We start from the raw sequence: 13,819 nt of genomic DNA, 5'->3' as shown, positions 1-13,819 counted from the left end.
AATCAACAACATTTCTACAGAATAATATGAAAACACAAACAATACTGGAAAGGGAAATTCCATTTCAAATAAATGACAAAATTCATAAAATATCTGGGGATTAACCTCCCAAAGCACACAAAAGATTTGTAAAGATTCAATTATGAAGCACTCCTTAAAGAAATAAAGATCAAGCCAAATAACTGGAGGAATGTTCTGTGTTCATGGCTAGGCCTTGCCAATATAACAAAAATGACAATATTACCAAAAGTAATTTATATTTTTAATGCTATACCAATCAAATTACCAAGGGAATACTTTACAGAGCTCAGTAAAATAGCAAAATTCATTTTTTAAAAAAAGATCTAGAATATCAATGGAAATGAGGAAAAGAAGTAAAGATGAAGGGGGAAGTATTTCCTGACTTCTAATTATATTATTAAGCAGCAATCATCAAAACCATCTGGTACTGGTTAAAGAGAGATAGAGAGATAGGTCAATGGAATGGATTAGACAAGGGAGATTCAGAAACAACAGAACTCAATAAGCTACTTTTCGATAAAGTGGAAAATAAAAATTACCTAAGGAAATACTCTATTTAATAAAAACTGCTTGGAAAACTGGAAAGCAGTCTGGCATCACATTCGATAACACATTCTAAATGTATATGTGACCTTAATATTAAAGATCACATACTATTAAAAATTTAGAAGAGAAACAGATAATATATCTCTCACAGCTATGGGAAGATATATATTTTTACCCAAACAAGAGAGAGAGGCAATTACAAAAGATAAAATAGGTAAGGTTTTTCACTTGAAATTTTTGAAAAGCTTCTGCATAGACAATCTTAATGCATCTAGATAGGATAAGAAAAAAAGTGGTTGATTGGGAACACATCTTTGTATCAAATTTCTCTGATAAGGGTTTGGCAATAAATATAAATAAAATTTATATATGTCTGTATGTGTGTATACGCGCGTGCGCACACACACACACACACAGAGCCATTCAAATGGTCAAAGGATACGAACAAACGTTCACAAAAGGGAGAAAAATTGTCCCTGCTCTCAAGGAGCTCACAGTCTAATGGGGAGACAACATGAAAATAACTGTGTACGAACAAGATATAAATAAACTGGAGGTAATTTTAGAGAGAATTCACTAGCATTAAAGGGAATCAATAAAGGCTTTGTGAACAAGGTGAGATTTTTGCTGAGATCTGGAGGAAGCTTAGGAAGCTAAGAGATGGAAATAAAGAAAGAGAATTCTAGGCATGAGGGATAGCCAGTGAAAATACTCAAAGGTGGAGATGTAGCGTCTTATGTGAGGAAGAGCAAGAAGGCTAGTGTCACTTTCAATAGAAGTGATGAAACAAAAATGACTAGCAGAATTCATATCCAAGATAAGGTAAGAGAATAAGAAAGTATTTGGTAGACCTCCATGAATTCAAGTCTCCTGACAGAAATGGACTTGAATCTTAAAGAACTAGAAGATAAAACTGCTGAGCCATTGTCAGCATATTTGAAAGGTTGTGGAAACCTGGAGAGAAACCACAAGACTGGAATACGGCTATTGTTTCAATTTTCACAAAAGATAATAGAACAGAGATTGCAAATTATAGGCCAGTGTGCATTACTCTGATTCTTAGGAAAAATCTAAGAGATCATTAAAGAGATGGCTAAGAAGTGATGATTACAAAGAGCTAACAGGGTTTCATCGATCAATCAACAAGTATTTATTAAGTGCCAGCTATGTGCCAAGCACTGAGTTAGGTACAAAGTACAAAGAATGAAATGATTCTTACTTGCAATGATCTTTCTAGAAGGAGGGACACAAACATATATAAAAATAAATACAGCATAAATATAAATTTAACAAATACATATGCACATACATATACAAGATAGGCCAATACAAGGTTGTTTAGGAGGGAGAGAACTGTTCGTCGGGAGAATCAGGAAAGGCTTCATACAGAAGAGGATGCTTGAGCTGCATCTTAAGTGAAAGAGAGGAGCCTGACGGTAAGGAGGCAAATATGGGGTGACAGCAGCGAAAAAGTGCAGAAATGGGAAGTGGAGTCTTGTGAATGAAGGACGGTCTGGCTGGACTGCAGAGCAGGATGTGAAGTCATGTTGAACGAACAGGTCATGCCAGACTAACCACATTTCTTTTTTGACAGGATTATGAAATTAGTAGCTGAGAGGAATGCTATAGATATAGTTTACACAGCTTTTGGCAAAGGTTTGAAGAAAGTATCTTTTAATATTCCTAAGTGGAGAAATATGGATTAGAGTTAGATGGTCAAACTCAAGGCACCATCCTTTGCGGTTCCAATGTGGCAGGTGCTCACTAGTGGCATACCCCAGGGATATGTGATTGCCCTATGTTGTTTAACATTTTTATCAATGACTTAAAGACACAGAAGGCATGCTCATCAAATCTTCAAAGAACACAAAACTAAGAGGGCCTGGCTAACACAATGGACAAAGGAGTCAGGATCCAAAATAATTTTGACAAGCTACTGCATAGGCTGAATCTAATCATATTAAATTCACCAAGATTAAATGTAAAGGTTTATACTAGGATACAAGAAAAAAAAACCTTCATGCAGACAAGATAGGGGAGGTATGGTTAGACAGCAGTTCCAAAAATAATCTAGAGGTTTTAACAAGCCGTTCAACTTAAGTTGACAATGTGATAAAACAACCAAAAAAGCTAAAGTGATCTTGGGCTACGTTAAGAAAAGCATAGCTTTCACTAACAGGAAGGATACAGACCCACTGAAGAGATCTCTTATCCGACCTCTTCTAGAATAGTGTTCAGTTCTGAGTGCCACAGTTTAAGGACATTAATAAGCAGGCATGTGTCCAAAACAGGGTAACCAGCATGGTGATATCAGGGCCATGAGTCCATTTCAGAAGAGTATCAGTGGAAGGAAAGGGGTATGTTTAGCTTGAAGAGGAGAAGACTCAGAACAGTTAACTGTCTTTAAATATTTAATTCCCAGAAGGGCAGCAGAAGCAGAAATAATGAACAGACACTACAAAAAGAGCAAATTTAGGCTTGATGGTGGTGGTGGTGGAAGAAGAACAACTCCTTAGCAATTAGAGCTGACCACAAGCAGAATGCGCTGCTTCAGAGGTTTCCTTTGTTTGGAGGTCTTCAGGCAGAGGCTGGTTGAGTACTTCTTAAGTATAATCATATTAAACTCAGCACATCCAAAACTAAATTCAGTGTATCTTTCCTCCAAAATGCTCCCTACGTCCTAACTAGAGCACAACCAGGCTGGAAACCTAGATGTTATCTTGGATTCCTCACTCCCTCTCCCCCATACCCAATCTGTTGTCAAATCCTGCCAACCTCTAGAACTTCTCTTGTATATATACACCCTTCTCCCTGCTGAAACTGCCACAACCCTAACTACCCTGCTGCCTGGACTACTTCAATAGTCTTTTGTTTGGGCTTCTTGCCCCAAGTCTCTTCCCATTCCAGTCCATGCTCTGCTATGGTTTAGCTGTGTCTGACTCTTTGTGAGCCCTTTTGGGGTTTTCTTAGGAAAGACAGTAGAGGGATGTGCCACTTTCTTGTCTACCTCATTTTACAAATGAAGAAACTGAAGCAAACAGAGTTAAGTAACTTGCCCAGCATCATACAGCTAGAAAGTGTCCGAGCCTAGATTTGAACGAAGGTCTTCCTGACTCTAGGCCCGGCACTCTATTCCCTGTGCCACCTAGCTGCCCCAGACTGATTTTTACAAAACAGTTCTAACCGTGTCATACTCTTATTTGACAAACTCAAGCACAGAATCCTGTTTGGCCTTTAAAACCCTTAATAACCTGTCAAATTCTTAACCAGTTTTCTTATATCTTATTCTGCTCCCTGAAACATACTCTGTGATCCTTAATACTAGCCTCCTTGCTCTTCCTCACATGAGACTCTACATCTCTAACCTCACACCTAGAATTCTCTCTCCCTTCAATTTCTATCTCTTGGATTCCCAAGCTTCCTTCAGATCTCAGCTAAAATCCCATCTTCTCCAAGAACCTTTTCCTTTGATGCTAGCACCTTCCCTCTAAAATTATCTCCACTTTATCTAAACCTTGTTCATACATAGTTGTTTGTTCACTGTCTCTCCATGTTGCTCTCCTTGAAGAGCAGGGATAGTTTTTTCCTACTTTGTATCCCTAGTGCTTAGTAGTGTCTGGCACATAATGAGTGCCTAATTAATGCTTTTTGACTTAACTATCAGGGATACCTTTCAAAAATGTGCTGGAATCAATGGCCACTGAGGTTGCTTCCAATTCTCAAATTCAGTAATGCCATGGTTGTCTAACTGCTGTATTTGTAACCGTTGGGGGAAATTTCCTCACCAGGAGTTACCAACACCAGTGAAATCATAGGTCTGGCAAAATTTAAGCTTTTACAGAAATAAAAAGATGCAGATACACACACATATACAGTCATTAGCGCTAGTAAGCTAGGAAAGCAGAGCTGTCAGCAATTCACTAGGGTAAGGGGGGAAAGGGGAACTGGGGAAGAATGGCGAGAGAAGGAGAAAGAGAGGGAGGAAAAAGTATAAGAGAGAAAAGGGGGAGAAGGAAGAGGGAGAAAAGGAGAGACAGAGGAAGGGAGAGGGAGAAGGAGGTGAAAGAGAGAAGAAACAGTACAGAGAGAAAGAGAAGAGGAGAGGAGAAGAGAGGAGAGAGGGAGAGAAGGAAAGAGAGAGAAAAGACAGTCTTTGCATAGTAACAGTCTTGGGTTCCTAATTGGCTAGTATCTCAGGAGAAATCAGTATCCATATAATATTATCTTTCTCCCTTTAATGTACTATACTCTCAGTAAATAGTAAGCACAAGACACAAATCACTTCTCTGACAAAATAAAACTTTTGGCTTATTTTATGCAACCCCAAGGCTTCAAATCTGTTTCCCCACAAAGGTTTTGTCCTCCTTCAAATCCTAAACTCACTGAAAGCAATCAAGTATACAGAATTATTACCATCTACGTTTTAATGCAAAGACACTGCTAACCAAAAGTTATGACTCCTTAAGACATGGATGGTAGGGGCAACTAGGTGGCGCAGTGAGTAGAGCACTGGCTCTGGAATCGGGAGAACCAGAGTTCAAATCCGGCCTCAGACACTTGACACACTTACTAGCTGTGTGACCTTGGGCAAGTCACTTAACCCCAAATTGCCCTGCCTTCCCTCCTCCAAAAAAAAAAAGACATAGATAGTAACTTGATATAGTACAAGAGAAAGGCATGTGCATGTGGAAACTCCTTATACCAAGCACAAAGGAGTCCTCAATACAGGCAGACACAAAAGGGAGGTCTCACATGAGAGGAATTAGGAGCAAAGCAATTAATTTCATCTCTATCCAATTCTTTGTTAGGATAAAGCAAGGGAGTTAACAAGGCAGATAGCAGGTGAGAGGTTCTCCACTCCACTACTCCACTCCAGAAAAGCACAGGGGAGAAAGTCAATGTTAAGGTAGTCTCACCAAAAGCCTCATTTATTCCATTTCTGGTTAGTTCTAGGATTCTGTTCCTGATTCCTCAGTGCTGGTATAAGACACTGGGGCGTATCGATACTTGACTAGGTTCACACCGATCCACAGTGGTACAGCTCAACATATAGACTCCAGTTAGACACTGCTACAGCCTAAATGTCCCCATTCTACAGCTTTGTATCAAGGTATATAAATGTGTATTTTTATATGCGATATAAAATAGATAAATTTTCCTCAAAACAACAAGATTGACATTTTGGGGGATACAGTTGCTCTGACTTCTGAAAGATAGGAAATTAAACTGCATTTATTAATTCTGATTCACATTAGACACAAGAACACTGAAAGAAATCTTCCACAATATGAAGGACTATAATAAAGAAAATGCTGACTCTAGTGGTTCTCCATGTATACAAACAAAAGGAAAAACTTCCTTTGAGTAGAAATTAGTGACTGATAAAGTATAGATTTTTCTAGTTTAAAGATGTTTAGAACTCAAAAAATCCACATTCCTAGATCAGGTTGTGTTTTTTTTTTAAATAGCCTAAATGTTCACGAGTCTGTTAACTCTATTATTTTTTAGTTTAATGGAAAGATTGGGTTTTTTTGGTCCAGACCAGTAATTTCCTTGGTACAGGAACTCCTGGTAAAGAAACTTTCTCTAATACATGTTGGCACTTCATCTGTAACTTACAGTCTAACAAGTTCCCGGTGACAGAACCTGCCATGGTCATGGTTAAACAGCCAATGTTTCAGAGGCAGGATCTGGGCCTTGCTGATTTCAAGGTTGACCCAGAATCCACTATGCTATGCTGCCTCTCAAGTGGAAAGACTATTCTGAATAAAAACAATGATATGCAAGGAAAATGACTGCAGAAGTTCTTTTAAAAGTGTTACAACTGTCAGCTGACAGAGGTACTTACTTCCTGGCAGTACTGTAAAATTCCTTCTTTTGCTCCAATGCAAGTTTTTGTCCCGGATGGGTCAGTCTCCCATTTCCCGTTCTGTACATTCATATGCATATTGAGTTTTCCACAGATCATGGCAATCTGGGGTTCGGCCAAGAGTCCAGCATTTCCATCAGTAGATACCTGCAACAACAGATTTGTTTCAGTTACTGAAGTTTTTAGTTTTTGTCTCCAGAGTTGAGGATGAGGGATAGATGGGAGAGGATTAAAAGAACATTAAAACTCAGAAGAATACCTTATACCTTAACTAATTTTTGGTATTATACTATGAAGCAATATAGATGGTATACCTCTGACCCAACTTACATATGCATTTTAGATCATCGCTGGGCTGAAAACTAAGCAAGTTAAAGAGATCTTTATGGGAATTGTCAATATTTATTAGCACTTACACACTCACACAAACTTAGATTAAGATTATAAAATATTAGAACGAGATTTCAGAAATCAGAAATCTAACAATCACATTACAGAGGAGGAATCTGAGACCCAGAGATGGTAAGTACTTTGCTGAAAAGTCACAGAGCTTTTAAAGCTCAGAATAGATGAGATGATGAGAAAGAGTGAGATGAATTTTTTTTAATTTTTTCTACTAGCAGAAAATGGTATTCTAAAATTTGCATTGACCATATACTAAAAAACATGACAAAATACAAAACTAACTTTCATTATTATGTATTATATATTTGCATGCTTGGGGTGAAACTACTTCTAATGGTGGAAGAAATTAAATATAATTAAAACTCCCTACCCACTCTACTTTCATGATTCTGATAGTATCAATCAGATACTATCAGATAATAGCAACACCAGTGGAATGAATACTGATGTTGCACTATTATGGGAAGATGCTGGCTGTTCTCTCAGACTCCCATTATGGCTAATGTATTGTTGGTAGAGTTGTGAACTGGTCCAACCATTCTGGAGAGCAATTTGGAACTATGCCCAAAGGGCTATAAAACTGGGTATACCCTTTGATCCAGCAAGACCACTGCTAGGTATAAATAGCAAAGCAGACCTGCACAACTGGCAGTGGGTAGAAGCCAAAATTAAAATAGGCTAAGCTTCTTCAGGCTGCAGATAAGTTTTTAGTGGCTCACTTTCCAAGTAAAGGTAACTAGAGACAGACTGATGAGGATTGGTGGCCATGGGTAACGCAACAAACAGGAGAGAGGGTGCGGTGGCAACCCACCCACCAAGTTACACGGTGGGCACAATACTAACTAGTGGAAGGTGGGTTAAGCTGGGCATGGACAAAGCATCTGTTACATCTTTACTTTCTTTCACATCATCTACTTTTTTTGTGGGCTGTATGTTGTGCAGGACTGTTCCAAAGATATCCAAAAAAGGTAAAAGGACCAATTTGGACAAAAATATTTATAGCAGCTCTTTTTGTAGTGGCTAAGAATTAGAAATCAAAGGGATGCCCATCAATTGGGAAATGGCTAAACAAGCTATGGTATATGATTTTAGTGGAATATTATTGTTCTCTAAGAAACTACAAGCAGGGTGATTTCAGACAAACCTACAGAGACTTACACGAACTGATGCATAGTGAAGGGAACAGAACCAGGAGAATGTTGTACACCATAACAGCAATATTATTTGATGAAGAGCTGCGAACGAGTTAGCTATTCTTAGCAGAAAAGATCCAAGACAATCTCAAAGGACTAATGATGAAGCATGCTATCTGCCCCCAGAGAAAGAACTAATATTGATTGAATACAGACTTTCTTTCCACTTTCTTTTTTTCTTTTGAGTCCTCTTATACAAAATGACTAATATGGAAATGTTTTACATAATTGAACATGTGTGACCTACATCTGATTGCTTACCATCTCAGGGAAGGGGAGGAGGGGAAGGGAGGGAGTGAGGGAGGGATAGAATTTGGAACTCAAAAACTTTTAATGAAAAGGGCAGCTAGGTGGTGCAGTAGAGATAGTGCCAGCCCAGGAATCAGGAGGACCTGAATGCAAATTCGACTTCAGATACGGGACACTAGTTGTGTGACCCTGGGCAAGTCACTTAACCCCAACTGTCTCACAAGAAAAAAAAAAACAAACTTTAATTTAAAATGTAAAAAAAAAAACAACTAGGAAAGAAAAGTAAGTGAGAAGTGATAAAGTAGAAGCAAGAGGTATAGTACAGATGGCTCTTTTAGGAGTCTGGTTATGAGAGGAGAAATATGACAGTAGCTTGTTGGAGTAACAGGTCAAGTGAAGACTTCTGAAGGATATGGGGAGATGTGGGAATATTTTTAGGTAATAAGGAAGAAACCAACTGATAAAGAAAGGCTGAAGATTATATATAGAGGGAGCAATGGAATAAGCAAGTTCCCAAAGGAAGGGCAAGTTGAGCGGATTGAGGGCACAAGCTTGTGTTTGTCCTTCGTTCTTGAAGAGGATCATGATGTCAGGGAACGATGACATGATTTGCAATTGACTTTGATTTGAGCAAGAGAGCGCTGTGCAAAGTCACCAGTCTCACTTTCTCCTCCACAGCCATCTGGATCCAGTAGCCTGATATTCACCAGGACTACTGGAGATGGCCCAGGATGCACTGAGAGACCCTGGTCCTTTCAGGCTAAGGTCATTTCAGGTTCTCACTTTGAGTAAGGTAACACCCATTCAGTGAATAGGCTTCTTTGAGAAGTTAATCAAGGGAAGGCCCCTTTAATCAAAAACTTAAAAAAATATATATATCAAACTGGGAGGGGAAGAGGTCAGAGTTCCTGCCCAAAGGAGAAACAGTTACTATTTAGTATTAACATTCACTCTGGGCTAGGAGGGCAGGGACCTATTGTCCAATTTGTGAGCTCCAGTGAGCTGGGTTTAAGCCTTGGCTTTTGAGAAAGAAATCTAGCCAGTAACCCAAAGTTAAGGAGGCAGCCTTCAGTCATCCAAATGTACCCATTCAAATGTACCTTCTTGCATTTGGGGAGAGGAGGGTAGGGGAGGGGAGGGGAGAAGCTAATATCATAAGGAAATAACAGAAGAGGCCTTCCCAGAACATCTGAACATAAAAAATGAAATTCCAATTCAAAGAATCTACAAATTGCCTCCAGGAAAAAAAAGAGCCACAAATCCCAAGACATACAGTGGTTAAATTTAACAACGCAATTCAGAAACAAGTTCTGCAAGCCATTATTTAAGAGAAAGACATTCAAATACAAAGGCAAGCACATTCAAATGACACAAGACTATTCTGCACTTACTAGAAAAAGGAGGAGGGAATGGAATAATGTATTCCAGAGAGCCATGGCTCTCAGGATACAGTCCAGAGAGATCTATCCTGCAAATCTGGGCTTAACAACACAAGACAAAAGATGGACATTCAATAATAAAGATGTGTTTGAAACATTTTTAGAAAGAAAACCCAAACTGAAGAGATTATTTGCTTCTCCAATACTCCAAACAAGAGAACTGAAGGAGTATTAAATGCACACAGCAACAGGAACAGCATGAAAACAGAAAGACCAGTAAGACACTTCTTTCTAAATATACAAAAGGAGCAGGGGTGCAGACAGAAAACTGGTAAAGGTAACAATGAAGAGGAAGATGGGGGGCAATACCCTGCCAGCAGGCGAAGGCTTCTTTTGTTAGATTACATTAGAACAAGGGAAGGAGGGTAGCAGGGAGACACGGAGAAGAGACTAATGTGCCAGGGTCAAATCATGGGCTGGCAATGAGGGGAAGGTGATCTCTGTGATCTCTGAAAGAGAAGATCCTGCAGAAGAGTGGGTATGGAGGATGGGGGAAAAGACTGAAAAGAGGAGGAAAGGAAGGAGGCCTCACTTTGGAGGTGGGAGGGGATTTCACTGATGGACGCTTCTATGAATAAAGGGAGATGAGAATCTTATACTAGATGAGGCCTCAGGGATTTGGTGATTATCCTTTCTATGCCATCACTAAACAAATCTCCTTTCATTAGTTTTTGGATGGTCTACAGTATCTTATTTCATTCCAATTCTAAACTGGTAGGGCCAGATCAGTCTGAATACGGCCTAGCTCTCAATGGATTGTGGTAAGTCTAAATATGGCATAGTAGCAATTTAGATTTGAAGAGCTTTCCCACCCATGAATAGGCCATATGACCTGCTTACGTCACAGGAAGCCTAGGTCACATGTGGTGGGAGGAGCTTCCTGACAGGAAAAGGAAGTTATGTCACAGGAAATTGAGAGAGCGCGGGCGCGCGAGAGCACGGGAGCTGTTACCGCTGCTAACGGCCGCTGACTTAGCTGTGCTGTGAGTTTGTCTTTGGGAAGACCCCAGCAGGGGGTCGGAGAGGCTTTGGGATGGCGAGGCTCCAGGTTGTGATATTGTGCGTGGAATGTTTCACTGCTCTGATAGACTGGCTTGTGGGATCTGGTTCTCTGGTGTCTGAATACATGGTTTACCTCTTCTACTTTCAATGCGGAGAGTCTTCTATACTTTGCAATACAGAACTACATAGACGTTTTGACAATTATCATCTACATCAGGGCTGTCCAACCTTAGGTTTTTATTGAAACAATAGACAATTTATTTTGATTTGCCATTTCAGTGAGAGCTCTGTGGCTTCCTTTACTAAAGCATTTACATAAATTTCTATGCTTGTAGGTGGGCCGCATTTTGGACAGCCCTGATGTACATTGTTATTACTGCCTTACCGATACATATGGTTGCTCTACCTATTTAAAAAATGTTATTGCGACCCCTTGCTTTTATATCATCTAGTTTCCCAATACACCCTTTCCTTCTCCGCCTCCCAGAGAACCAACCTTTACAACAACAAAAAAAAAAAAAACCCAGGAAAAAAATTTTCAACAAAACTAATTCTGCAAGACTGCAACATTCCCCCTAGTAGTGCACAGAGCCTGGCCCTAATACAGTCTCAAGAGGACACCAACAGAACTATGATAGAACCAGAATACGAGAAACACCTAACAGCAAAGTGTCAAAGAGAAGAAACGGGTTGGACACAAGGTCCAACATAATGAATAAATGAAACAAGAGACTTTTTAAAATATTATAAATCAAACAAGAGCTCTAGAACAAAGGTTCTTATCTTTTTTGTGTCATGAACCCTTTAGCAGTCTATGCAAGTGTTATGGGAAACGTCTGCTGCCTAAACCCACAACTGAAGGAAATGCTAGATATCAGCTAGAGGTTAGTGAAATTAAAATGCACTGTTTTCCCATCCATGTTCATGGACCCCATGAAATCTATCCACTGACCACTTAGAGGTTGAGAAGTAAAAGGAAAATTAACAACTTATTATATGACATACAAAATCTTACACATGTGAAAATTAGAATGGACCAAATAGAAGTTAATGATGTCATGAAACAAGAAGAAATATTTTAAAAGGTCAAAAGTTAAAAAAAATTAGAAAATTTAAGTTTTCTTATACCAAAAATAACAGACCTCTGTCAGAAGTGTCTATACAAGGGTAAAATGTTTATATTCTAATGAGGAAGATTATACAAATCCACCTTCAGCATGATGATACTACCAGGTATCCCAGAAGGAGTTAAATGAAACAGAGCCAAGGAGTGGGTTGGTTAAGTTTTGATCATTTAAAAGAAGATGGGAAAGGGAAGGAAGAAGGAATATACAATGAGACAAAAGGAGAAAGGAAGGAGTTACTATCTCACATAATTGGGGTATAAAAGTAGAAAACTATAGAAAGAAGGAAAAGAAGGCAGCCACTTGAACCTTACTTTCATCAGAACTGATCAAAAGAGAGAGAATACATACAGAATTGAGTACAAAAATACATTCAACTTAACAAGGAAAGTGGGAATTAAAAATGAGTGGAAAGGACTAAGAGGGGGTGTGGACTTAAGAAAGGCTTAGTCACAAGCAAATTCTAAACGTGGAGGACAGATTGTGAAGAAAGGATTTAAAAAAGTATAGCAGGGAAATACATAGACTATGTTACATCTCTATTCAATAAACCCCAATGGCTCTCTATTACCTTCAGAATCAAATATAGGTCCTATGTTTGGAATTCAAAGCCTTTCATCAATCCGTCCACCAACATTTATTAAGTACCTACTATGCGTCAGGCACTGTGCTAAGTGTTGGGGATACAAAGAGAGGCAAAAGACAGTCCCTACCCTCAAGGAATTTAAAATCTAAAGAGGGAGACAACTTGGAACCTAATAAATACAAAATGAGCTATATGCAGGATAAATAAGAAATAATTAAAAGGGGGAAGGCACTGGAATTGAGAGGGACTGGGGGAGGCTTACTGTAGAAGGTAGGATCTTAGTTGGGTTGTAAAAGAAGCTAGGGAGGTCAGTAGTTGGAGTTGAGGAGGGAGAAAGTTCCAGGTATGGAGGATAGTCAAAGAAAATACCCAGAGTAGAGAAATGGAGTGTCTTGTTATTGGAACATCCAGAAATCCAATGTCACTGGACTGAAGAGAATGTGGCAAGGGAGATTGAAAAGGTAGAAGGGCCTAGGTAGGGTAAGAAGGGCTTCGAATGCCAAACACAGCATTCTATGCTTGCTCCTGGAGACAGCAGGAAGTCACTGGAGTTTATTGGGGTGGGGGTAAGGGAGTTTACATGAACGGAATGGTTTTAGGAAAATCACTTTAGCGGCTGAACAGAGAATGGACTGGAGATGGGAAAGACTGGAAGCAGGCAGACGTACCATCAGACCATTGCAACAAACCAGGTGTGAGGTGATGAGGGCCTGCACTAGAGTGGTGGCAGTGTCAGAAGAGAGAAGAGGATGTATAAGAAAGCTATTGCAAAGGTGAGATCAGCAGGCCTTGGCAACAGCTTGGATATGGAGGGGTGAGACATAGTGAGAAATTCAGGATAACTCCTAAGCTGCGAGCCTGAGGAACTGGGAGGATGGTGTTGCCCTCTATAGTAATAAGGAGAGGAGGGGAGGGTTTGGGGGAAAGATAATGAGTTCTCTTTCGGACAAATTTAGTTTCATTTGTCTACTGAACATTAGATTCAAGATGTCTGAAAGAGTAACTGGAGATTCAAGATTGGAGGTCAGCAGAGAGACTGAGGCAGGAAAGGTAGATTTGAAAATCATCAGCATAAAGACAGTAATTAAATCCATGGGAGCTGATGAGATCACCAAGTAAAGTAGTATAGAGTGAGAAGGGAAAAGAACCCAGGACAGAAGGGGATGAACTGGAGGAGGATCCAGCAAAGGAGACACAAGAAAAGAGCAGTCAGATGGGTAGGAGAAGAACTGAGAGAGAGAGAATGGTATCCCATAAACCAAGGACAGAGTAATCAGCAATGCCAAAGGCTACAGAGAGGTCTAGGAGAATGAGGATTGAGAAAAGGCCATTTTATTTGGCAACTAAGCTATTATTAGTAACTGTGGAGGGAGCAGTGTAATAAT

At 39.5% G+C, this 13,819-nt stretch overlaps 1 protein-coding gene across 2 annotated transcripts in view; it reads right to left on the bottom strand.

Moving 5' to 3' along the window:
* LOC118835857 (amyloid beta precursor protein) overlaps positions 1–13,819 on the bottom strand; it is a 178,875-nt gene that overhangs the window by 145,280 nt on the left and 19,776 nt on the right. For both annotated transcript variants that reach the window (XM_036743138.1, XM_036743137.1), the window contains exon 2: positions 6,416–6,583. In XM_036743138.1, coding sequence (XP_036599033.1) covers positions 6,416–6,583 — 168 coding nt within the window. The remainder of the gene's footprint in view (positions 1–6,415; positions 6,584–13,819) is intronic.

Source organism: Trichosurus vulpecula, chromosome 2, assembly GCF_011100635.1.
Source record: "Trichosurus vulpecula isolate mTriVul1 chromosome 2, mTriVul1.pri, whole genome shotgun sequence".
Classification (NCBI taxonomy): Eukaryota; Metazoa; Chordata; class Mammalia; order Diprotodontia; family Phalangeridae; genus Trichosurus; species Trichosurus vulpecula.
This window is presented reverse-complemented; position numbering and strand designations above follow the sequence as displayed.